The sequence below is a fragment of the Pleurodeles waltl genome, chromosome 6 (genome assembly GCF_031143425.1).
Source record: "Pleurodeles waltl isolate 20211129_DDA chromosome 6, aPleWal1.hap1.20221129, whole genome shotgun sequence".
Lineage (NCBI taxonomy): Eukaryota > Metazoa > Chordata > Amphibia > Caudata > Salamandridae > Pleurodeles > Pleurodeles waltl.
Window position 1 is genome coordinate 1,485,783,412 of NC_090445.1, and position 25,608 is coordinate 1,485,809,019.

Consider the following 25,608-nt stretch of genomic DNA (forward strand, 5'->3'; position numbering starts at 1 on the left):
AGAAGATTAAAGAGAATCAAACTGTTATTGACCGATTCTGTTCATTGATGCCCAAGACAAGCTATTTTGCAGAATCATCTTTGAGCAATTGTCAAAGTAGACGGGTTAATGGAATTATTACAGTGCTCCGTTGTTGGTATAACTAAAAAATACGGTTCATCCGACCATGAACCTAATTTGTATCACAAGGATGGTGTATGATATGAAACAAAACACGGACATAACCTTCATAGAACAGCGAACGGCATTTGGTGCTGTGAACTTTATTGAGAATGCGAACAGATCTTAGTGCTGATCAAGGTTTACTACTTTGTATCTTTACAATACTTAAGTAGAAGACTGCCTGCGTAAAATACTGAAATTGGGTAAGATCAACTGCCGAGTGTTTATAAAGTGTGTGTGTCTGACACTGTGTTTTTCTGCTTTAATTAAATTATGCAAAATCTAAATGACTTAGAATGACAAGTACTAAATAGGGAGAACAAGGTTTCTAATATTGTTACTTGCAGACAAAGTTGCTTCCTTTTCAAAACACCTTAGCCCATATTTATACTTTATTAGCGTCACATTTGTGTCATTTTTTTACGCAAAAGGGGCGCAAACTTGCAAAATACTATTGTCTTTTGTAAGTTTGCGCCATTTTTACGTCAAAAGGCAGCGCAAATGCAGCGCTAAAAAAGTATAAATATGGGCCCTGGTGCTCTAAAATAGTTCTACTTAGCTTTTGAAAGCTTGTTAAGCCTCATAGACACATTAATACCAACAAATGAACCAACATAACAGTTGGTAGCTGAAAAACCACAGTAGTGAAAATGTAATCAAAGTGATGGCCCTTTACAGCACTGAAACATTATAACGACTTTTACAACAGATTTTATGATGATTATCCAGAAGGAAAATAAGAAAGACATTTCTTGCGTTTTCTGCAATAAAGTAGATGTACATTCCCATTTCACCGAAGATTGGTTGAATTTTTTATTGAATATGCATAACGGTCTAGAGTGACACAGCAGAGGCGCAGGCTCTCAAAGGAACAGAAACTGGGGAAGTGCTCTTGAAGCAATGCAAAACAGACTCCTACAAGAAATATTAATGAAATTGGGGTTGGCTTTGTTGAGCTTGTATGATGCTTATATTTTTAACTTTTTTGTTTTATGCATCTGCACAAAAAGCAAACAGGGGCAACAGGCTTTCATTAACAAATTATGTTTAAACTAATTAATCGTTGCATGTCATTGGAATCGAGTGGTGTCTGTGCTGTCCGACAGTTATGAAAAGATATAGACACACTTTTTATGTTATATGCAAATATAATTCTCATAGACCATAGTCACAAGGAAAAGGTTACTGACTTGCAATTACTGTAACCTGAAGACAGTGTGAACACACAACTTTAGAAAAGAATAAAGAATAGAAAGAAAACAAGTATTGTCTCATCAGTCTTGGCAAAAAGTGCATCTTTCTTTAGGTGGATGTGCGCATTTGTTCAGGGGTAAAAAAAAAAGTGATCCCTCACGGTGCAAGAAAGGCAGTGGCAGCGGTGCTCCTATCCGTTGCCCTGTGATATATATGCTATGGTGAGGTGCAGTAAAATGCTAATGACAGTTTAAAGCTCGTTCTTATGCTGAGGATGTTCAATTACTCCTTAAATTTCATAATGCTACACAGATTCCATGACAAGGCTGATAGACTGTCTTTTTGTGCATTTGGAAATGGATGGGCGGCAATTTCTTAAAGTTAAATGGGGATAAGCAGTAGGTGCTTTTCAATACCAGGGTCACTGATCACTGTTTGCCTGATCTCTAGCCACAGCAGCTGAGGGCAGCCCCAACCCCTGCTGTACAAGAAACGTGGGAGCATAATTTTACCAACAACTATCATTTATCTTTCAAATACAGATAGTTTGGGCAACAGGATTTCCCCTCTCCAAAACTCTACGAAACACTGTTCTATATTCCCTGTAAACAAGTTTGGTCTTCAAGGGATTGCCAAATAGTTCTCAGGTAAATTTACAATGCCAGCTAAACATGGCTCTGAGAATAGTGCCGAGGCTAAAAAAATGCGATCAGGTCTTGATTGCCAGAGGTCAACTGGAAAGCTCTCAATAGGAAAGAAGATTTCTCTCAAGACAGCGTGCCTTGGCCACAGAGAGGATCATAAAACAGGACCCTTTTTTATCTTGCAATTGACAACCCATTATCCTTCATTGAGGGCACCCTGTTCAGGTACTGATAACTATGTTGCTTAATGTGTCTTAGAGCAAAAAAACCAAAGGAAGGAGTTTAGGACATTGCCATCAATGGAGCACACAATTTAGAATTAAATATTCGAAAATACAAAACTTTTCTGCGTTCAAGAAGGCAGTAGAGCCTATTTCCTTGCTCAGACTTAGATTTCGCCCTTCATTGGTGGGATAGTGCTTGATAATTGTGTTTGATTTCATGTGTTTCTTCTTCTGGGGGTTTTCCTAAAACTGTAATGCTTCACGGGACGTTGGAATGATAATAATGATAATACTACTAGTAACACTACCACTACTACTACTAATAATAATAATAACGATGATTATCGTTACTGCTGAAGTAATTCAACAATTTCTATGAAGGGAAACGGTCGTCGGGTTTGTGACTGACCAAAAACTCACAAGTTAGTTGGAGTTCACGTGGATATTAACAATCTTCAAGACAACCCAGCATTTGTCCTGCCCACTCTTTTGTTGGGATTACTACTACCCTAAGGTGGCGAGCTTCACACAGTAGGAAAAGTACTTACACCTGTCGGGAATCCTCTTGTGAATTCCTGGCTGGCATAAAAGAAGGCCTTTTTGGTCGCAAATGTATAATAAGGTCCAAAAATGTATTTGTGAATCGAGTCCAGCTGTTTAGAAACTGCTGCCTGATTTAAATTTAGATTTAACTACACCTGTTTCCGTCATAAATTCTGAATTAAAATTCGATCGTTCAGCACCTACGCCTAGCACCAGAACATATACATAACGCTTTAATTTACATATTGCAAGGGCATAGGTGCACCGCTTTTTAATTATAGGCAACTTCTGACGTCACCATTTACCAATACTACGGTCACAAATGTATTTGAATCTGTCAAATATTGTAGCTTAATACATAATTATTTCACTGCACTAGAAACAAATCAAGAGTATTTCACAGGCGAGGAAAATAGACGCATTGCAATGAAAACACTGTTGCCGAAAAATAGAAAAAATCTTCTGGCAGTTAGATGTTAGTATATCAGACACCCAATCTGAGGTTACTCTTCGCGGGGAAATAAAGCGCTGAGGGAGACCTATTAGACAGCGCAATATGAAAGGTGACAGGCGTAGCAAAGCAATAACATATTTTGTTACGGTCTTGTGATATGAGACGATCACAGCGGGGTCGTGTGAATGTACCAGCGAACGCTCTGTTTCAAAATACTAGAGCGCACAGAAAAGAAAATGACAGATGCTTCTGCTAACGCGAAGAATAGCACAAGGGATGAGATACATGATGTTTGTGCACTTTAATATTCAAAATGCAGAAAGCAGAGCACGATAGCCACGGGGAAGGTGACAGGGAACACAATAGCGGCGCAGGAGTGTGAACTTAATAGTGCAGGGAAAGATAGTACGAGGAGAGAACATTGGGTACTTCTCAGAAATCTTGCTCAAGGGAAAAGTCCTATATGCATATGTAAAAAGTGTTAACTTTAGTATGCACACTTTACCCATGATTTGCGGAGCATGATAAAAACATAATTGCAATACACGCACTAAATCGATAGGTGTATCCATACTGGAGGTACATAAAGATGTTTCTTACTTTAGGCAATGGATATTTTAATGTGGGTATCGTAGTAGATAGTCGAGAACTTGAAGTGGCCTAGCTGTAATTGGTGCAGAACGTGCTAAAAGGAGACGTCCGCTGTCTCACTTTTCCGAGTGTGTTGTTTAGGTATTGAAGACATTTTAACTCAGAGATTTATGTTCAATGAGAAAATGTACATAACACCACCAGCATAGAAGTCTGTGTTAGACCTGTCAGCCTTAGAGTGGTCTTTCCACAAACCTCAATCCTCCTGTTTTGCCGAATTTGTTTTTGTTAACCTTAGGATTCTGCACAATTTACCACTGCTAACCAGCGCTAAAGTGTGTTCTCTGTCCTTTAAATGGTGAGATTGGTTCGCACCAAATTGGAACGTTTATTTACTTCAAATTCCCTAGTAAAGTGGGACTACAAGTACCCTGGGCTTGTGAATTAAATTCTACTAGCGGGCCTGCAACAGTGATTGTGCCATCCACTTTTCAAACATGTCACAGACCTGAGATTGCAACCCGTGTGTGCACTTTTAAACTGTCATTTTGTATTGGCAAACTAAACCTTTTACCAGGCCTAAAGCTTGCTTTTTAATATTTATGTCACAACCTGGGTAGGCCCTAAACAATTCATAGGACAGGGTGCATTGTATTTAAAATGCTGGACATGTAATTCTACGTTTTATATGCCCTAGCCATGAAAATCTCTCAAATGTATTTTTCACTATTACAAGCCCTACTTCTCCCATACTAAAACATTGGGTTACCTTATTGCATTTATAATTTTGATACCTTTTGAGTGGGGGCAAGTAGGAAAGTCATGTTTGGTGTCTGTGGAATTGTAATTTAAAACCCTAAAGTTGGATTTTAAATCAGAATTCTCAAAATACCATTTGTAGCATTTTGGTATTTTTTTGTCCTAACAATTTGGTGCCTGCAGCTTGAATCCGGGTTCACATGGTCAGGTGTAGTTGGCAGTTAGAGTTTGTGTATTCCTCCCAGACAGCATCACAATAGAGGATCTGGGTGCTAGCAGGATGGGCCATCAGAATGGGGAGACGGAGCAGTCACTTACTATATTTGCACTTCAAAGGCCAGTGCCTCCATTGGCCTCTGCTCACACACAAAGGATTTTACACTAGCCTATTGTGACTCCAGATATATGAGGACCAGAGCAGGGAGACAGAAAATTCCAGACAGCTTGGTGAGGGGAAAGCTCCAGCATCTTCTCCCATTTCATAATGGGCGCCAGGTATAAATATTGGATCGTCAGACCTACTCTTCAGTACACTCCTTGTTTGTGCCTCACACGTGCACTTCTTGTTTCATCTGCATGAGATAATAACACTCACACTTCTTGCATCGTCTGCATAAGATAATTCATTGTATATGGAAGAAACTAAATTATGTCGTTAGTGAGTTCACAGAAATTCCCTGTAACATTAAAAAAAACTCCCTTCTGTAAAGCAAAAATATTGCATGATTGTCTATTATTTATAAAAGTGCTGCCTCGTTTGTAAGTTGTGTGCATTAATGTTTATCTGAGCCCTTGAACTCCTCAATAAAAATTATTAGACGGACAACATGCTTGAAGACTCATAATCAGCACGTTTCCATGTTCCACGCACCTCACGTTGGAACACAAGTCAATAAATCGCACTGTTGAGGTGATTCCTGTGCTTGGCTTTGAGTTTCCCTCCCCCCGCAGTCTGTACAGAGTGGCTTGACGTGCCACATTTCCTTCCTCAAGTGTTCTCGTCTGAGCAAAGCATCGTCGGAGATGTCCGCACGTGAGTGAATTGTTCTGAAGTGGCTGGAAGTTCCTCAAAGGCTTGTCGATCGTCCTCGGCTAAATAAAACACTGCCGGAGAAGACTGTTACTGAGTAATTCTTCCTCGCATCTCCCCATCTCTGGTTTCAAGAGGTAGTGACCTTTTGATACATTATGAAAAGACTTCGTTTGACGCTGTGAAACCTGTTATACAAGACTATGGGACATATTTATACTTTGTTTGCACCGCATTTGTATATTTTTTTTTAATGCAAATGCAGCACAAAATAAACGTTATATTTATATTTTGACCCTCAATATGTCTAGCATAAAAATAATGGAGTTTGCGCCATTTCTTGGATGTGTGATCCCACCTTGAGTCAATGAGATGCAAGGTAGGCGTTCCCATCCTAAAACTGACACTATCCCCATAGCGCCATATTTATCCCCCGTGCTAAAATGATGCACGGGTGGGAGATGGACCCAAATAATGGCGCTAAGCTTGCTTAGCGCCATTATTTAACACCTGGGTCAGGCCAGATGTTAGGGGACCTGTGGACCCATTTCAATGGCTAAACGCCATGGAATGGGCCCACAGGTGCCCACCCCAAACCCCAGGAACACCCTCACCCACACCAGAGGGACACCAGAGGATGGGGTACCCCATCCCAGGTAAGTAGGGTAAGTATTTGGAAAATAAAATGTTCAGTGCCATTGGGGGCACTGACACGGGGCCCTCTGCGTGGCACTGGGAGCAATGGCCATGCCCAGGGGACCCTGTCCTGTCCATTGGTGTGGCGGGCATGACTCCTGTCTTCTATGAGATAGGAGTCATGTGTTATGGTTGGTTGTGCTTCAGGAAATGACGATAGGCTGGTTACCGGCATTTTTTTTGTCACTAACGAGCCTAACATCATTTTTTGACTATCACCCTTCATCTCCTCTACCACCACCCCCACCCGGCTAGTGTAGTTTTTTCAACACTAGCACAAACTTAGCCCTGGCTTGTGCCATTCCATAAATTTTGCGCCCGGCTGACACTTTGGAATGACGCAAGCCAGCGGTAAACTTTTTGACGCAAAAGTGCGTTAGTGCAGTTTTGCACCAAAAAGTATTAATATGCCCCTATCTTTCTAAGACAACAAGCTGGGATTACCCCCTGTTATGTACAGTTTCATCATCCATCATTCACAGTCCGCTTCCAAAACAATACCAGGAGTACACAGACGTTTTTGATAAAGTTCAAGCAACTAGTTTACCACCTCATCGCAGCTTTGATTATAGAATAGATTTGGTTCCAGGTGTCACACTGCCCTGTAGAAGAATATATGCCTTATCGGAACCAAAGACAAAGCATTTAAAAGACCATCTAGATGAACTCTTAGAGACTGTCTTTATTCAACATTCTGCTTCCCCTGTTTTGTCTCCTTTGTTTTTTGTCTCAACGAAGAACAGGAATCCTAGAGCATGTATTGATTATAGGGCCCTCAACAAGGTGACCATAAAAAATAAATAACCGCTCCCATTAATCCCTTTCGTACTGAGCCAACTCCATGAAGCAACAATCTTTACCAAGCTTGACCTTTGAGAAGCTTACTATCTCATTTGTATCCGCAAGGGCGACAAATGGAAAACAGCTTTCCGTACAAAAACGGTCTTTTTGAGTATTGAGTGATGCTGTTTGGTTTGTGCAATGCCCCCACAGCATTTCAATTTTTTTTAAATGAAGTTCTTAGTGAATACTTGGATCATTTTGTCATAGTCTACATAGATGATATATAAATCTACTCCCATAATGAAAAGGAACATACCTCTTAGATTGTTATGGCGATGCCCCGAATTTGGGTGGGCAGAAGTTCCCCTGTCTTTTGTTTGCAGATGACACCCTGTTACTCTCACGAACTGCCATGGGCCTTTCCAGATTGCTCTCCCGATTTCTGGAGTTTTGCAAGGATCATGGGTTGGAAATCAACTCAGCAAAAACTAAATACATGGGGCCTTATTTATACTTTTTGGTGCAAAACTGCACTAAGGCAGTTTTGCCCCAAAAAGTTTTGCACCGGCTTGCACCATTTTTTAGCACCAGCTGGGCACCATATTTATGGAATGGTGCAAGCCGGTGCAAAGGGTAGGCTAGCTTAAAAAAAAAATTACATTAGGCAGTTTTGAGTCAAAATAAATGATTCTGAGCAGATTAGCATCATTTTTTGACGCTAAGGGGCGTATTTATACTCTGTTTGCAATGAATTAGCGTCATTTTTTTTTTTACTCTAATTCAGTGCAAAACTAACTCCATATTTATACTTTGGTGCTAGACCCGTCTAGCACCAAATTTATGGAGTTAAAGTCATTTTTTGGAAGTGGAAACCTACCTTGCCTTAATGAGATGCAAGGTAGGCGTTCCCGTGCAAAAAAATTACTCTATGGCCTTAACACCATATTTATACTCCCATGTAAAAATGGTGCAAAGGAGTGAGGAAGGGTCAAAAAATGGGGCAAAGCTTGCTTTGCCCCATTTTTTAAGACCTGGGTCAGGGCAGGTCTTAGAGGACCTGTGGCCCTATTTCCATGGTGGAACACCATGGAATAAGCCCAGAGGTGCCCTCCCTAGGCCCTAGGGGCACCCCACCCACACTAGAGGGACTGCGAGGATGGGGGACCCCATCCCAGGTAAGTACAGGTAAGTGCATTTTATTTTTGAAAGTGCCATAGGGGGCCCTGAAATGGGCCCCCATATATGGCACCGGGTGCAATGGCCATGCCCAGGGGACCCCTGTCCTCTGTGCTGGCCACTGGGGTGGTGGGCATGACTCCTGCCTTTCCTAAGGCAGGAGTCATGTGGCATGGTAGGTTTAGCACCATAAAATGACGCTAATCTGGTTAGAGTCATTTATTTTTACTCTAACCTGCCTAAAGCCATTTTTTGGTGCTAAACCCTCTTCTTCTATACTGCCAGCCCCACCCGACTAAAGTCATTTTTTTAAACTCTAGCCTACCCTTTGCACCGGCTTGCACCATTCCATAAATATGGTGCCCGGCTGGTGCACAGAAATGGTGCAAGCCGGTGCTCAACTTTTTGGTGCAAAACTGAGTTAGTGCAGTTTTGCAGCAAAAAGTATAAATAAGGGCCAATATTTTGTAAGTTTGTGCCACTTTTGTGTCATAAAATGACGTTAATGCAGTGCAAAAAAAGTTTAAATAAGGGCCTTGGTGCTAGATGGGTCTAGCACCAAAGTATAAATATGGAGTTAGTTTTGCACCGAATTAGAATTTAAAAAAATGACACTAATTCGGTGCAAACAAAGTATAAATACGCCGCAGAGTATAAATATGCCCCTAAATATGGTGTTAAGGCCATAGAGTCATTTTTTGCACGGGAACGCCTACCTTGAATCTCATTAAGGCAAAGTAGGACTCCACTTTCAAAAAATGACTTTAACTCCATACATTTGGTGCTAGAGGGGTCTAGCACCAAAGTATAAATATGGAGTTAATTTTGCACCGAATTAGAGTAAAAAAAAATGACACTAATTTGGTGCAAACAGAGTATAAATATGCCCCTTGGTCTTTGGGGACAATAGGTACAAAATGAAGAGGCTGGTCTACATAGATGGCGTTCCTTTGGAAAGAGTGGGCACTTTTGACTATTTAGGTATCAAATTGGAAGACTCACACCTTTGGCATGCACACCGCCAGAAATCTTTATTGTGCCTGAAGCAAAGGGCGGGTGGCATCGTAAGATTTGCTTCTAGATCTCCCAAATTTGCAATGTCTCCCACCCTCGAAATATACAAATCTCAAACCCGGGAGGGGCCCTATATGGTGCCGAACTTTGGGGCCATTGCAACCTGGTGGATTTGGCAAGGGTGGAAAATCAATTTTTGAAACTGCTGTTAAAAGTTCCCTCTAGTACTCCATCTCTGCCCATCCATATGGATTTAAATCTTTTTTCTATCTCACAGATTGCCGCCTTAAGGCCCTTACTATATTGGATCCGGCTTTGGTCAACTGACGCCCTTTCTCCATTTCGCTGTGGGCTTCTCAAACTGGTGGGCAGCAACATTATCAGCAAAACGAAATGGTGTGCTTATGTCAAAGAGTCCTTAATCCATCTAGGTCTAGGGTCCTATTGGTTGGACCCATTTTCCATTCCTAAAAATGCTGTGCAGTTACTGAAGGATGCTTTTTGGCATAACGTTCAGATTGTGCAATTTACTAAGATTGTCCCGCTGTCTATGTCTGATAGTTATTTATCAATCAAATGCCACTATGAATTTGAGTCTTTTATGGATTTAGCACAATCCCCATTTGTGCGAGCTCTTTTTGTTAGATTCAGAATAGGGTCCCTCCCTCTGTGCTCCTTAACGTACAAATGGCTTTGTCCCACTAATAGATCCAAGCTTTGTCCGATGGGTTGTCAACGTGAAGAGTCTATTTCACATGTTCTCTTTTATTGCTATGCATATCATAAACAAAGAGCCTTTTGGATCATTCCGCTTTGCAAATCTATAGGCGCAAGGTCCTATCTTCATGTTGAGAGAATTTTAAAATCTGATTCATCTGTCCAGGTAGTTTTACCAGTGGCAAAATTTCTCGAATCAATCTGGCGCCTGAGATTAGCAATTCTAAAGAATAAGACTGGGTAGCCAATTTTTAGATCTATGTATGTATATTTATTGACTTTTGATCTCTGATTTTAGTATTTAATTTTTAGTACAAAGACATTGTCCTATTGTATTATCATACATATATGGGCGCAGGGAATAGGGTCCTTGTTGAGTGGAACATTCCATTTTAAGGAGATATATATTTTGATTATTCTGTTTGGATTTTAACTTCCTTTTATCTTTTTAAATTCTTTATTGTGCTTATATTTTTAGTGTTCTACCAACCTTAAAAAAAAAAAAAAAAAATATGATGTTTGTACTGTACTTTTATGGTATGTTTTTACTTACCGAAATAAAGTTTTAAATGAATGAAAAGGAACATGAGAGTCATGTTTCAACTGTTTTACAAAGATTACATGAACATCATTTGTATGCCAAGTTAGGAAAATGTCAATTTCATGTTCTACACGGGGAATTTCTGGGGCTTGTTTTGTCAGTCCAAGGGGTCCAGATGGATTAAAAAAAGATTGATACCATTCTACAATGGCCAAAACCCACAAACACAAAAGAAGTTCAGACCATACTTGGCTTTGCTAACTATTATCAAAGGTTTATTTCCGATTTTTGAGACGCAGTAGCCCCACTTACATGGCTGTTATGAAAAGGAGTACCTTTTCACTGGAACCCAGAAGCACAACAAGCTTTTGAAACAATGAAAGAGAGTTTTACTACTGCGCCCATTTTAAGACATCCTGACCCCTCACTACCTTATTATGTATAAGCAACGCCTCACAAGTGGCAGTAGGTGGGATTCTCTCTCAACGAGAGCCAAAAAACTGGGAATATGCATCCTATAGCCTTCTTCTCTAAAAAAAGGTTTACCGGCAAAACAAAATTACATTGTTTCCAAAAAAGAACTATTAGCTATAAAATGAGCCTTTCAAGAAAGGAGATATCAATTGTGAGGGGCGTGTTTTCCTATTACCATTTCTTCATATCATAATTACTAGCAATTTTTTAGCTCTGCTAAAACACCCACCCCATGACAAATGAGATGGGTTTCTTTCCTTAATTAATTTGATTTCATAATAATTTATAGGCCTGGTACTCAGCAATTAAAGGCTGATGCCCTTTCACACCTCCAAAACACATCACAAACAGATACAAAGCAGATTACACCAATGCCAATGATTCCTCCAGAAAAAAAATTATAGGTACTTGTTCAGATGACATCTTTTTCCTGGACAAATTAAAAGAAGGATTACAGAAAGAAGATACGGACAAATGGTTAGCAATCCACAACAGTCAATCTCTGATGAGCTGTTCTACCATAATCAGGCTTTATTGATCCCTGAGAATCTAAGAGAGTTGCTTATTCAAAGGTGCCATTCATCCCAACTGAGTGGACATCTAGGTGAGCGCAAGACCAAGGATCTGTGCACATGACGGTTCTGGTGGAACTCCCTGGATGCAGACATAAAAGAATTTGTACGAACATGTCCCTTATAGGCTTGTAGCAAACCTTCACATAATGCCCCCATAGGAAAGCCAATAACACTTCCTGTACCACCAGCTCCATGGCATACTATTAGTATGGATTTTGTAACCGATCTACCAAAGGATCAGGGGAATACATGCAATACTAGTGGCAGTGGATTTATTCTCCACAATGTCCCATTTTATTCCTCCCTCTAAACTTCCAACAGCAAAAGAACTAGTCAAACTTTTTTTTAGTTCATATTGTCTGGCATCATGGCCTCCCAACTGTAATTATTTCAGATCGGGAAACACAAATTGTGTCTAAATATTGGAAAGAACTATGTTCATCCCTTCTTATTGACCATCGATTAGTCTCTGCGCACCATCCACATACTGATGGTCAAACAGTGAGAACTAACCAAACCATGGAAAAGTTTCTACGTTGTTTAATGACCACGTTAACTAGTACTTGGTTAGAGGCACTTCCATTGCGCTCCTCATGTTGGAACATGAGTCTATAAATAGCATTGTTGAGTTGATTCCTGTGCTTGGCTTTGAGTTTCTGTTCCCTTGCAGTCTGTCTGGAGTGGCTTGGAGTTCCACAGTTCCTTCCTCAAGTCTTCTCGTCTGAGCAAAGCATTGCAGAGAAGTCCACACTGGAGTGAATTGTTCTGAAGTGGCTGGAAATTCTTGAGAGGCTTGTTGATCATCCTTGGCTTAATAAAGCCACACCAGAGAAGACTGTTAGTCAGTAATTCTTCCTTGTGTCTCCCCATTTATGGTTTCTAAAGGTTACTGACCTTTTGATACATTATGAAAAGACATCCTTTGACACTGTGAAACCTGTGATACAAGACAATCTTTCTAAATAACTTGAAAACCAATATAAATACAGCATTGAAGTTTAAGTGCTTTGAATTCCCAAAAAACTTAGTTCAATACCTATTTGGATTTAGATATTTATTCTGATTGTTTAAGGAACTAGCCTTTAAGTGAAACCTGACTGATTTTCTGCCAAGCTGCCAGAGGGTTAAGCACAGGCTAACTTAGTGACATTTTCTGATTCACACTGAATTGTTTGAGTGGTGTTTTACCCCCTCAATCAATTTCTGAAATTCTGTATATTTCCTAACCTTACTGATGTGTTTTTTTGTTGGGCGCACAATACATGTATGGTCAGGAAAATGGGAATAAGTAGGAAGTTACTGAATACCACACACATCTTCAAGTAATTTATGACACAGATACAGCCAAATGATCAGTTTTTTTCACACAAGACAATGCAGCAAAACCGTCTCCACCATGTTTTGTGAAAAAAAGAGTGCAGGATTGTGTCATATCTAGTAAGATATAGTGCTCCTGCAGGTATACCCTGCACTTTCCCAGTTTCATGCTGCCTAGTGCCACAGACCGACATTTGCACCATAGTGCAAAAATACTGGAATTGGTTCAACATACCCTTCTTGTATAAAACACTATTCGTTGATGTTGTTTAAAATATGTCCTACTTTTTATGTGTGCTGCACAAAACAGCATACACGCATGGTTAGAAAAGTTTTCTACAGTTTTGTCTGCTCCGAGAACACATACTTTTTTGGTGCACAGCCCTGTCAACAAATGTTACTAGATAGGACCTTTTGTCAAAGAATATGGATATTTGAATGAGAATGCCCATAGGACAAACAACTGGACATAAAGTAGTGCAAACCGCTACTTTGTGCAACTTTGTGCAACTTTGGGATTACTTTTTTCGTAAGTTTTTAGTTTTGCGCTGGAAAGTAAATCCTAAGTCACCGCTTAGGGTCAGTATGTGTCACTTTTTGTGGCTTTGTATCAGGGCAAAATGTTGATAAATGCGACCATAATTTACATATGTGCAGTTTGTAGTATTTGTAAATCAGTAAAACACTCGAAAATTAAGCTATGCACAGGTATACATGGTTTATATCTATACCTGTTTATATGAATCATGCCTATTATGTTGAAGAAAATAGTTTTGGCTAAAAAATGCGCACATGACTCGACTCTCTATCAAGGACAAGGTATTCAGTGATGTTATTTCACCAGAATCATCGTGTACGTTCGAGATATCGCACACACCTCAACTGCCAATTAGGTTATACCTATTTTATGAAATTCTTAGTGACACCAAATGATTGGTTGTAGTACATTTAGCAATTCTTATCATAACAAGCTTTATTGATCTTTTATTAGACAGGGATCGATCATTCTAACGCAAACAGACCCTATGGCTAAAAGGATATTTACTTATGAAAGATCAATTGCCCGACGGAATACATTGTAGAGGTTTCATTGCATATATTGAACCAGCATTTGCACGTATTTACTAGTTTTCAATATGCCAGTATTGCTTCAGATATGCAATGCGAATGTTTTTGCATTGGTCGTCTGTGCAAAGTTCGTGCCCAACAGAGTAGCAACATTGCCCAGAACCTGTGGAAAGGTGACTGCCACGACTTCAATATTTATGCTGTGGTTCCCGTAAGAAGATAGGTGAAATGGCTCACGTTGCCACCAAAAATGTCGATGCAGTTACTTTTCATAAAATGTCATTAAGGGTAGGCCTCCTTCTAGTTCAAGGAAAACATAATGCTAGGCAATGGAATGCTTTATTTATTTCAAAGTGTAAACAGCAGTGGTTCGAATTGGGATGCGTTATTGTTTTATGCTGACAATTATCCTCTACACTTCACTTCTGTCATTTTAGTAAAATATTGTCTCAGCTCATAAGAATGAAGAAACCAGAGCGCAAACGTTTTTGTCTGAACTACACAGTGTAGGTATTCCTCAAACTTTGGTAAAACACGATCGCTTTAGTTTCAGAGAGCACTGTTTTATTTCTGATGCAGACTGGTAAAGTTTGCTATCAGACAGGCTTTTGAATTTGATCAGCTCTGATTTGCTTCTCGCATGTCCACAATTTCTTGCTTTTGGTACATATACAATTTCAATTACAGGTAAACATAAGCTACAATATATTGACTTCTCATGCAGAAACTAGGACATTATTGTATCTGCTTTGCCAGCTGTGGGTGTATAGTTATAGTGAGAATGTGTCTTAAAAAAACATTCTGGGACAGATTTATTAAGGAATTGGACTGCTTCTGTGTCAACAGTAAGTCAGACTTACAAGCAAATCAAGGCCAACTGGTGTGGCCCTGCATTGCTTGGCTAATCTGGACTGACACAACACAGAGCAAGAGGATTCCTTGCGTTATTCTGCCCTCTGAAGGCATTCCATTGGTGGAGCTGAGGTGTTTCCACGCATCCACCTAAGGATTGCAGCACATTCCTACATTTACCAATACTGGTGAAACTGAGAATGCATCAAAATGTTATGCCTTCCCAGGGGTGAAGCAATGAGGAGAAATAGCTTTATTTCTCCTGGTTGTTTCCTCTTTCATTTTGCAGAACACTTAGAAAGAGGGAAAGGTCTCCTAGTAATGTTTTTGTGCAGGAATTGGCTCATTCCTGCATGAAAACAATCCTACCTACAACACAGAGAACTCTTGCAGGATTGCGCAAGTGTGCCTGTGTTGGCACAAGGCAGCACATTATGCACTAGTGCAAGGAGAGGACAGGAATTCATCATATAATGTTAAATGTGGGGCATTCATGCCCTCCCCTTTTCATGCAGCCCAGCATCTTGCTGCAGTACGTTGTGTGAAATCTGCCCCTCTATTCTTTATTGGTGTCTTGGTTATTCACATTCTCATTTTTAATATATACACTTTCTGTTATATCATACTATGGTAAATTAAGTTCCTCATTTAATTTTCAACTTTGTATGGATAGAGGCACCTGGCACCTCGACCTAATTTCTATGGATATTATTGATATTCGGATCCGCTCTCCTCTTCTTGTATTGTTCATTTATCCCTGGGAAGCTGAATCTTTAGACATATGGTGACAGCAGTATTTTCCACTGGATGTCAAAGATGAGCTCAATCCCTTGCTTTACTAAAAAGGTATACAGCTCATTTTTTGTTGTCTAGTTTATTTTCATGTGCCAAACTTTTAAGACGTCTGCAATAACCTTAATTGTATTAATTTGTGTGCATTTTGATGTTCCGGTTTCCATTGCTACTAAGGGGGAGTTATAAAATACAGCAAATCACAAAGCTGAAATGAGAGCGCTACTGTCAAGGTATGTAGTGGATTTCATTAATGAAGAGAAGCCTTCTTAAAATAAACTGAATCAGGTTTTTCATGCTGGGCTCCTAAAATATATTCTTTTAGTAAAGGTCCTTGCTTTGCCGCTGGTACAGTTCTGTTAAGGGTTGTACCCTGATGTGCACATTGTCTTTAGTATATAGTTCTATAACAGAATTTTTTTTATTGTGTTTCTCTCCTCAAGGCTGTAGACCGGGAAGGCGATCCGATCACTTACTTCATTCAGAATGGAGACCCCCAGCAAGTTTTTAATCTGTCTCGAAGGTAAGAAAATGAAACCAAGAGGATTCGATTTCTACTTTACAGTTTAATCTGTTCAACAGTTTATTGTTTTGCTTTTGGCAGCGAATGAGAACATTGATATTGGCTTCATGCCTGAAATCTTTCATTGGAGATACATTTTGAATATAAATAACTAACAATTGTTTCGCAGCGTCAAACCCAATTTAGTCGAAAATTGACAAAAAGGTTGAAGTTTTGCAGCTCAGCTGTTACTCTCTAATAAGAAGTCCATATTGTTGTAACTATATTGTTCTTTCCATTTTTGGTGTTTAAAAAATTCTAAAAAGATTCATATAGTACTTTCAAAACAAAAAAAAAATCTAATTTCTGTTTGTAGGACTGACAAAAAATTCTTATTAGATAATTTATTTTAAACCAGTAGCATATTTCCTTCCAGGGATTATGCTTTAAAGAGAGTCAGTGAATCTTTTGGCCCAGCATAGGGATGTGGAGAAAAAGGCATCTAATTACACAATGAATCAATTCAAATATAACATTATGACTAATGTAGCCACACAAGGAAACCTCCAGTCTGGAAAAGTCCAACGGTGTTTGTAGGAGGCTGGCCTGGCTTATAGTGGGTACCTTGTGGTACTGACACCCTGTGTCAGGTCCAGTTATTTCTTATTAGTAGAATAGAGGTGTTTCTAGCAGCTTAGGCTGATAGAACATAGCTATGGCAAAGCAGCTAAGGATGAACTAGGAGACATGCAAAGCTCCTACTATACCACTTATTTCATATATCACAATATCATAAGAAAACACAATACTCAGAGTTACCAAAAATAAAGGTACTTTATTTTAGTGACAATATACCAAAAGTATCTCAGAGAATACCCTCACTTAGGAGGTAAGTAATATACACAAGTTATATGTACACAGACCCAAAACAGGTAAGTAACAGTAAGAAAAGTAGTGCAAACAATGTAGAATTACAATAGGATGCAATAGGTAGACATAGGTCTAGGAGCAACACAAACCATATATTCCAAAAGTGGAATGCGAATCATGAATGGACCCGAGACCCATGGGAGATTGTAGAGGGTCGCTAGGACTGTGAGAAAACAGTAAGGGTGTCCGAAATACCCCACCCCAAGACCCTGAAAAGTAGGAGTAAAGTTACCCTACTACCCCAGAAAGACACAATAGTCGTGATAGGGTATTCTGCAAGAACCACAAGCACCAGCAAAACACTGAAGACAGATTCCTGGGCCTGAGGACCTGTAAAGGAAGGAGACCAAGTCCAAGAGTCACAAAAGTGTCCAGGGGGGCAGGAGCCCACCAAACCCCAGATGAAGGTGCAAAAGGGCTACCTCTGGGTGGAAGAAGCCAAAGATTCTGCAACAATGAAAAGGGCTTGGAACTTCTCCTTTGGATGGAAGATGTCCCACGGTGAGCTTGAGGTTGCAGAAGTGTTTCCAGGCAGAAATACCACAAACAAGTCTTGCTAGCTGCAAGAGTCGTGGTTGAGGAGTTTGGGTGCTGCTGGGGACCAGAAAGGACCAGGATGTCACCCCTTGGAGGAGGGGAGACAGAGGGGGCATGCAACAACTCAGAGAGCCCCCACAGAAGCAGGCAGCACCCGCAGAAGTACCAGAGCAGGCACATAGAAGATCTGAGGACAGCAGTCAACTCAGAGTACCACGACGTCGGAGTCCAACTGAGCGAGTTGGGCAATGCAGGACGGAGTGTTGTGGACCCAGACTAGGCTGTGCAAAAAGGAAGTCCTGGAAAAGTGCACAGAAGCCAGAGCAGCTACAAATCACGCAGTACACAGGTTTGCTGTCTGGCGTGGGGAGGCAAGGACTTACCTCCACCAAATTTGAACAGAAGGGCCACTGGACTGTGGGAGACACTTGGACCCAGCTCCTGTGTTCCAGAGACCACGCTCGTCAGTATGAGAGGGGACCCAGAGGACAGGTGATGCAGAAGTTTGGTGCCTGTGTTGGCAGGGGGAAAATTCCGTCGACCCACAGGAGATTTCTCCTTGGCTTCCAGTGCAGGGTGAAGGCAGACAGCCCCCAGAGCATGCACCACCAGGAAACAGGGGAGAAAGCTGGCAGGATGAGGCGTTACAATGTTGCTAATAGTCCTCTAGCTACTTTGTTGCGGTTTTGCAGGCGTCCTGGAGCAGTCAGCGGTCGATCCTTGGCAGAAGTCAAAGAGGGAAGTGTAGAGGAACTCTGGTGAGCTCTTGCATTTGGTATCTGAGGAATAGCCCAGAGGAGAGACCCTAAATAGCCAGAAAAGGAGGTTTGGCTACCAAGAAAGGAGGTTTGGCTACCAAGACAGGTAAGCACCTATCAGGAGGGGTCTCTGACGTCACCTGCTGGCACTGGCCTCTCAAAGCAGTCCATTGTGCCCCAACACCTCTGAATCCAAGATGGCAGAGGTCTGAGACACAGTGGAGGAGCTCTGGGAACCTCCCCTGGGAGGTACTGCTCAGGGGAGTGGTCACTCCCCTTTCCTTTGTCCAGTTTCGCACCAGAGCAGGGGTGGGGGATCCCTGAGCCGGTGTAGACTGGCTTATGCAGAGATGGGCACCATCTGTGCCCATCAAAGCATTTCCTGGGAGGCTGGGGGAGGCTACTTCTCCCCAGCCCTTCACACCTATTTCCAAAGGGAGAGGGTGTAACACCCTCTCTCAGAGGAAATCCTTTGTTCTGCCTTCCTGGGCCTGGGCTGGCCAGACCCCACGGGGGCAGAAACCTGTGTGGGGTGTTGGCAACAGCAGCAGCTGCAGTGGAAACCCCAGAAAGGCAGTTTGGCAGTACCCGGGTCCTGTGCTAGAGACCCGGGGGATCATGGAATTGTCCCCCCAATACTAGAATGGTATTGGGGTGACAATTCCATGATCTTAGACATGTTACATGGCCATGTTCTGAGTTACCATGGCGACGCTACACATAGGTAGTGTTCTATGTGTAGTGCACGTGTGTAATGGTGTCCCCGCGCTCACAAAGTTCGGGGAATTGGCCTGAACAATGTGGGGGCACCTTGGCTAGTGCTAGTGTGCCCACACACTAAGTAACTTGGCACCTAACCTACACCAAGTGAGGGTTAGACATTTAGGTGACTTATAAGTTACTTATGTGCAGTGAAAAATGGCTTTGAAATAACGTGGACGTTATTTCACTCACGCTGCTGTGGCAGTCCTGTGTAAGAATTGTCAGAGCTTCCTATGGGTGGCAAAAGAAATGCTGCAGCCCATAGGGATCTCCTGTAACCCCAATATCCTGGGTACCTAAGTACCATATACAAGGGAATTATATGGGTGTACCAGTGTGCCAATGAGAATTGGTAAAATGAGTCACTAGCCTGCAGTGACAATTTTAGAAAGCAGAGAGAGCATAAACACTGAGGTTCTGGTTAGAAGAGCCTCAGTGATACAGTTAGGCAACACACAGGGAACACATACAGGGCATACATTTGCCTAGTAGGATCCCTGTGACACAAGGGCAAAAACAAACATACATACAGTGAAAATGGGGGTAACATGCCAGGCAAGATGGTACTTTCCTACAGTGTTTATTACATGCTGTTGGACTTTTTTGCTTATGTAGGGTCATCCCCAATCTTTTTGCCTCCTGCCTCCTATTTTTTCTGACCTGTTGTTGTTGGCTTTTGAACTCTGAGCACTTTACCACTGCTAACCAGTGCTGTAGTGCATATGCTCTCTGTGTAAATTATATGTGATTGGTTTATCCATGATTGGCATATTTGATTTACTAGTAAGTCCCTGGTAAAGTGCACTAGTGTTGCCAGGGCCTGTAAATTAAATGCTACTAGTGAGCCTGCAGCACTGGTTGTGCCACCCACATAAGTAGCTCTGTAATCATGTCTCAGACCTGCCACTGCAGTGTCTGTGTGTGCAGTTTTACCTGTAAATTCGACTTGGCAAGTGTACCCACTTGTCAGACACAAACCTTCCCTTTTCTTACATGTAAGGCACCCCTAAGGTAGCCTCTAGGTAGCCACAAGGACAGGGTGCAGTTTATGGTTAAGGTAGGACATATAGTAATGTGTTTTATATGTCCTGACAGTGAAATATTGCTAAATGTGTTTTTCACTTTTGCAAGGCCTGTCTTTCTCATAGGTTAACATGGGGGCTACCTTTAAATCTGATTACATTGTAGATTCCCCTTGGGAGCAGATGGACATGTGGAGTTTGGGGTCTCTGAGCTCACAATTTAAAAATACATCTTTCAGTAAAGTTGATTTTAATTTTGTGTGTTTGAAAATGCCACTTTTAGAAAGTGAGCATTTTCTTGCTTATACTATTTCTGTGCCTCTGCCTGTTTGTCAATTCCCTGTCTGGGTCAGTTTGACAGTTGGGGTGGTTGCACCTCACACTAGACAGTGACACAAAATGAGCTGGGGTGTAGTCTGCATTTCCTGATGAGCCATCTGTGCTAGAAGGGAGGGGAGGAGTGGTCACTTACACCTGAAAGGGCTGTGCCTGTACTCACACAATGCAGTCTCCGACCCCCTGGTGAGTGTTTGGGGCCTGGCCTGGGCAACGCAGGATTTCGCATTCAAAAGAGACTTTACTTTGAAGTAGGCCTACTTCAAAGGAGAAATTGGGTATAAGAAGGGCACCCAAAACCACAGACTTTGGATCACTTCTGGACATCAAGAGGAACCTCTGCCTGGAGAAGAGCTGAAGAGCTGAGTAGAAGTGCTGCCCTGCCTGTGACTGTGATTTGTGGAGCTATCCTGCAGTTGCTGCTTCTGCCAGAGTAAGACGCCAAGGACTGGACTTTGTGTGCCTTCCATCTTGTGAAGAAATCTCCAAGGACTTGATTTAGAGCTTGCCTCCTGTTGTTTGATGTCTCAGGGACAGCAAAGACTTCTCTCTGCCAGCACCTAGAGTCTCTGGACAGACTCCTGCTCTGACAAGAGGTGCCCTATCCAGTCCCTGGGCCCTTGAAAGGAAAGCTGGTGTAAATCCAAGGAAATTGACTTCGGCCGACTTGGACTGACCCCGCTGCTGAATCCGGTGACGCCGCCTGCAGCCGACTCTGTGATCTTCGCTGGAACGCGATGAACTTCGCAGGCCCGACGCCACTGCAGCTCAGCTGAAGTCCGCGGCTCCGTGGAAGTCGCTTCACCATGTGGTGATCGGCGCTGCTCGAAGTGCGCAGATTCAATGTTTCTCACAGGTGCCGCTATCCCCGGCTTTGTGCATTGACTTCTTTTCACTCTTCACCAAAGGTACTGTCCTTGGGGGTCTACGCGACTCCGTCTGGCGCTGCTGGTGTCGGCTTGTTGGGATCGACTCCGTCACGACGCCGTGTTAACACCTCATCAAAGCATTTTGTGTTTCTCTTTACAAATTCATAACTTGACTTGTGTATGTCGGATTTTTGTCGTTTTGGTCTTGTTTTGTTTAGATAAATATTTCCTATTTGTCTAAACTGGTGTTGTGTCAAGTTGTCATTGAGTTACTGTGTGTGTTGGTACAAATACTTTATACCTAGCACTCTGAAGTTATGCCTATTGCTATGCCAAGCTACCAAGGGGGTACGCAGGGGTTAGATGAGGGTGATTCTCTTTTACCCCGACTAGAGTGAGGGTCCTTGCTTGAACAGGGGGTAACGTGACTGTCAACCAAAGACCCCATTTCTAACACATGTTAATACTCAGAAAAACATAAATGATTCTCAAAGCAAGACTGTAAGGATACAGAATCATCATAGGTTGTCTAAACCTCCTAAAGAAGTTCAAACAAATTAACAGCAAGAAGACAAGATTAATCCCATAGACAAAAGTAATAAAATAATCTGAAAAGGCAGAAACAAACACTGTCTAATTCTATTAACCATTTAGCTTTAAAACCTGCAATTTAGAAACCTGGGCAAGGGACAAACCTACAAATTTATCAAATCCAGGTAAGATGTGTTGGGATAAAACACTTGTGGGCAAGAAGGCAAAAAATATTAAAGGGACAAACAGAATTTGGAAAAAAAATAAATCTGGGGTAACAATTACTAACTGAAGTAGGCAAAAAGTAAATAAAAAGGGAAAGCATCAGCATTTCAGGAGCTTTGACTAGAGTCTTCTTCTCTTGGTCATGGCAAATATCTAAGTCTCTGCAAGGCATTTCAAAGGGGCAAGGGTACAGAGGGATTGTATCACTCAGAGTCCATGGGGTTCAGCAAGCAGTGAAGAGTGGGGAAAATCTTTTCACAGGGAAAGCGAACAGAGAGCTGCAGATCTATCAAGGGAAAACTATATCAAAGTTCATAAGGCAAGATGATTTGTTAAGCCATCACTCCATATGGTGCAAAGTTGATATCATCCAATGGAAATCAATCAGACAACACAGACTGTGAAATCAGTGTGGATTCTCACCATCGACATGTGAGAAATGCCCATGTTCAGACATCTGTACAAGTTGAAACAATTGTACGCAAGGTCTAGTCCACAGTTACTGAATGTACTGTGCTGTGCTGAAGGTTAGGTTCACAAGCTCTCTATGTGTAAAACAATAGAACATTTAGGGGGTCATTCTGACCCTGGCGGCCGGTGACCGCCAGGGTCACCGACCACGGGAGCACCGCCAACAGGCTGGCGGTGCTCCCTCGAGCATTCTGTCCGCGGCGGTTCAGCCGCGGTCAGAAACGTAAAGTCGGCGGTCTCCCGCCGACTTTCCGCTGCTCGGGTGAATCCTCCATGGCTGCGGAGCGCGCTCCGCAGCCATGGGGATTCTAACACCCCCTACCGCCATCCTGTTCCTGGCGGGTCTCCCGCCAGGAACAGGATGGCGGTAGGGGGTGCCGCGGGGCCCCTGGGGGCCACTGCAGTGCCCATGCCAATGGCATGGGCACTGCAGGGGCCCCCGTAAGAGGGCCCCACAAAGTATTTCAGTGTCTGCAAAGCAGACACTGAAATACGCGACGGGTGCAACAGCACCCGTCGCACCTTCCCACCATTCGGAGCCGGCGTCCTCGTGGGAAGGTAGATTTGCCCTGGGCTGGCGGGCGGCCTTTTGGCGGCCGCCCGCCAGCCCAGGGCAAATCTCAAAATACCCTCGAGCGGTATTTTGTCGGGGGTAGACTGGCGGGCGGCCTCCGCCGCCCGCCAGTCTCGGAATCACCCCCTTAATTTTTTCATCGGAACAACGTTTGAAAGAAAGTTCATGTTAGCAATAATGACTAAAACTTTTCTGCAAGTTATAAAACAGGGCCTTGCAGGCCTCACTTAGGCTAAGCAAGTGTGTTAAAATAGCACATTCATATATGGAATACACATTTAATATTCAAATTATAAATTCAACATTAATAAGCTTTGTCAATGTTCATGTTACAGTAGATTTAAAATGGCATAACCTTATTAATACATTTCTATGAATATGATGCACAACTGCAAACCTCAATATTTTTACATCTAATATTTTAAACATTTCTCTTGAGAAAACTGTTATTGTTTTAGTGCATATTATTAATGAACAATATGAATCATAATATAAAAATGAATTAACTTGTTATACATGAACTTTAGAAGCTATACCACATAGCTTTTCAACAACCTTTTCAACAACCTATTTTTGCATCAAACTATTAGTACTTTAATTAACAGAATACATGACTGTCACATATAGATGGTCACTGTGACATGAGGGACAGTATTCACATTTCTGCTGCATCACATTTTTAGGAAGGGTACCTTGGTAACCGTAAACAAAGGGACACAATCTGAATTTATCGCTACCACTGGAGAAAAGATCCCAGCTGTCCTATAACCCCTAGTTACACAAGAAAAGGAATTGTGCCACGAAGGTGAATTGATATTTGTTTCAGAATTCACCTTTATGGCTCTTATTTAACTTCTGTTACTTATAAAATGTGCATTATTGCTTTGATATATACTTTCTTGAGTGGCATATTTCTAGTTGAATTCAATTTCTGTTTTTAAGTTTCAAAGTTTTTGGGACTGTTTGCTTAATGGGGTAGGGTGTTTGGCTTGACTTATAGATACATTAAATTGAGTAGACATAGCATGTGCAGAATTCTGTAGGGTGTCAAGATTACTACTTTGTTGCTCTAACAATACTGTGCATTTTTCTTTGGCAAATACATAGGTCAAAGTCCCATTTTAGGTTGCATTATTTGCCTAATTGTTAATTAGGCTTGGAAACTGTTTTTGCTCGTATCTGAATCCACACTCAGTTTGCGAAATGTTCGCACTATGAAGATATTTTAGAGATTTAGGTGATCATTTAGACATTGGTGGTAAAAGACCCCAAGTGCAGCTACCATCCGCCTGCCAGACTATGAGACTGCCAGACTTCCGCTGAACATACAGCAGTGATCAGACTGGCAGATGGTGGTAAACTGGAGCTGCTACAACCAGCACTGCCGCGCCAATTGAACGCCACCAGCCATATCATGACCTGTGATACGGCCTGGCGGTGTTCAGCTGACGGGGCGCTGCTGGCGGTAGCAGCACCCATTGCCGTTCCCTGCCAGACGACCTCCCCGGAGCAGGTAAGGTGATCGTCCGACAGGGGAGGGGGGGTGGAGGGATGGGGGTGTGTCATGCGTGTGTGAATATCTGGAAGAATGCGTGTATGCCAGTGTGTGTATGAATGCATGTATGAATGAGTGCAAGTTAATTGGTGTTTGCGTGGTGTGTCTGTGTGCATGTATGGGGGTGGGGGTCTGTGAGGATGAATCGTGGGGTGTTGAGGGCTTAGTGTGTGTATGGAGGGTGTTGGGGTGAATCTGAATGTTGTGGATGGGAGTTAGTGTGTGTATGGAGGGGTCGGTGGGAGGCTGAGTTTGGATGGAGGGGGATAGGGGTGTCTGGTGAGTGGATGAGGGAGCCTCCTACTGGTGACAGGGAAGGGATTCCCTGTCACCGGTAGGGCCTACCACCATGATTTTCGTGGCATTGCTAACGCCACGGGAAACATGGTGGTAAGCTGGCTCATAATGCCAGGGGCGGTACTCTCTCAGCCGCCGGTCTAGGGATTCACATCCCCGGCCTGGCAGCTCATAGCGCCATGGCGGTTTGAATGGTAAATTGTCGGGTTGGCTGCAGCCAGCCCACCAATCTCATGATGTGGTGGTATGTACCACCAGCCTGTTGGCGGTACTACTATCATCTTAACCCTGGTGGTCGAAGTCCGCCAGGTACATAATTAGGGCCTTAGTGTGGTGCAGTCAGGGCTTAACTACATGACAAAAGTAGGAAGTAGAGAAAATTATTTAAAACAGGCCTAATGCCTTATCACAAATAGAAATTAATTTCCCAACCATGGACCACATATCATGTGAATCATCAGTGTGGAGGATAAATAAGTCAGAAGGTAAAGAAATCCCAAATCCCTGGTGTAAGAGGGCAGGAAACAAAAGAATGCGTTTCCATTACTTAGTCCCTACATATAATAAAATTGCTTTTCCGAGTAGCCTTCAAACTGAAGGAGACCTGACATGTACACACAAAACACCTCTTAC

General features: G+C 42.2%; 1 protein-coding gene across 1 annotated transcript in view; it reads left to right on the top strand.

Annotated features, from left to right (window-relative positions):
* Positions 1 to 25,608, top strand: part of PCDH15 (protocadherin related 15) — a 2,681,631-nt gene that overhangs the window by 1,650,756 nt on the left and 1,005,267 nt on the right. The window contains exon 16 of the mRNA XM_069240977.1: positions 16,050 to 16,129. Within this exon, the coding sequence (XP_069097078.1) occupies positions 16,050 to 16,129 (80 nt within the window). The remainder of the gene's footprint in view (positions 1 to 16,049; positions 16,130 to 25,608) is intronic.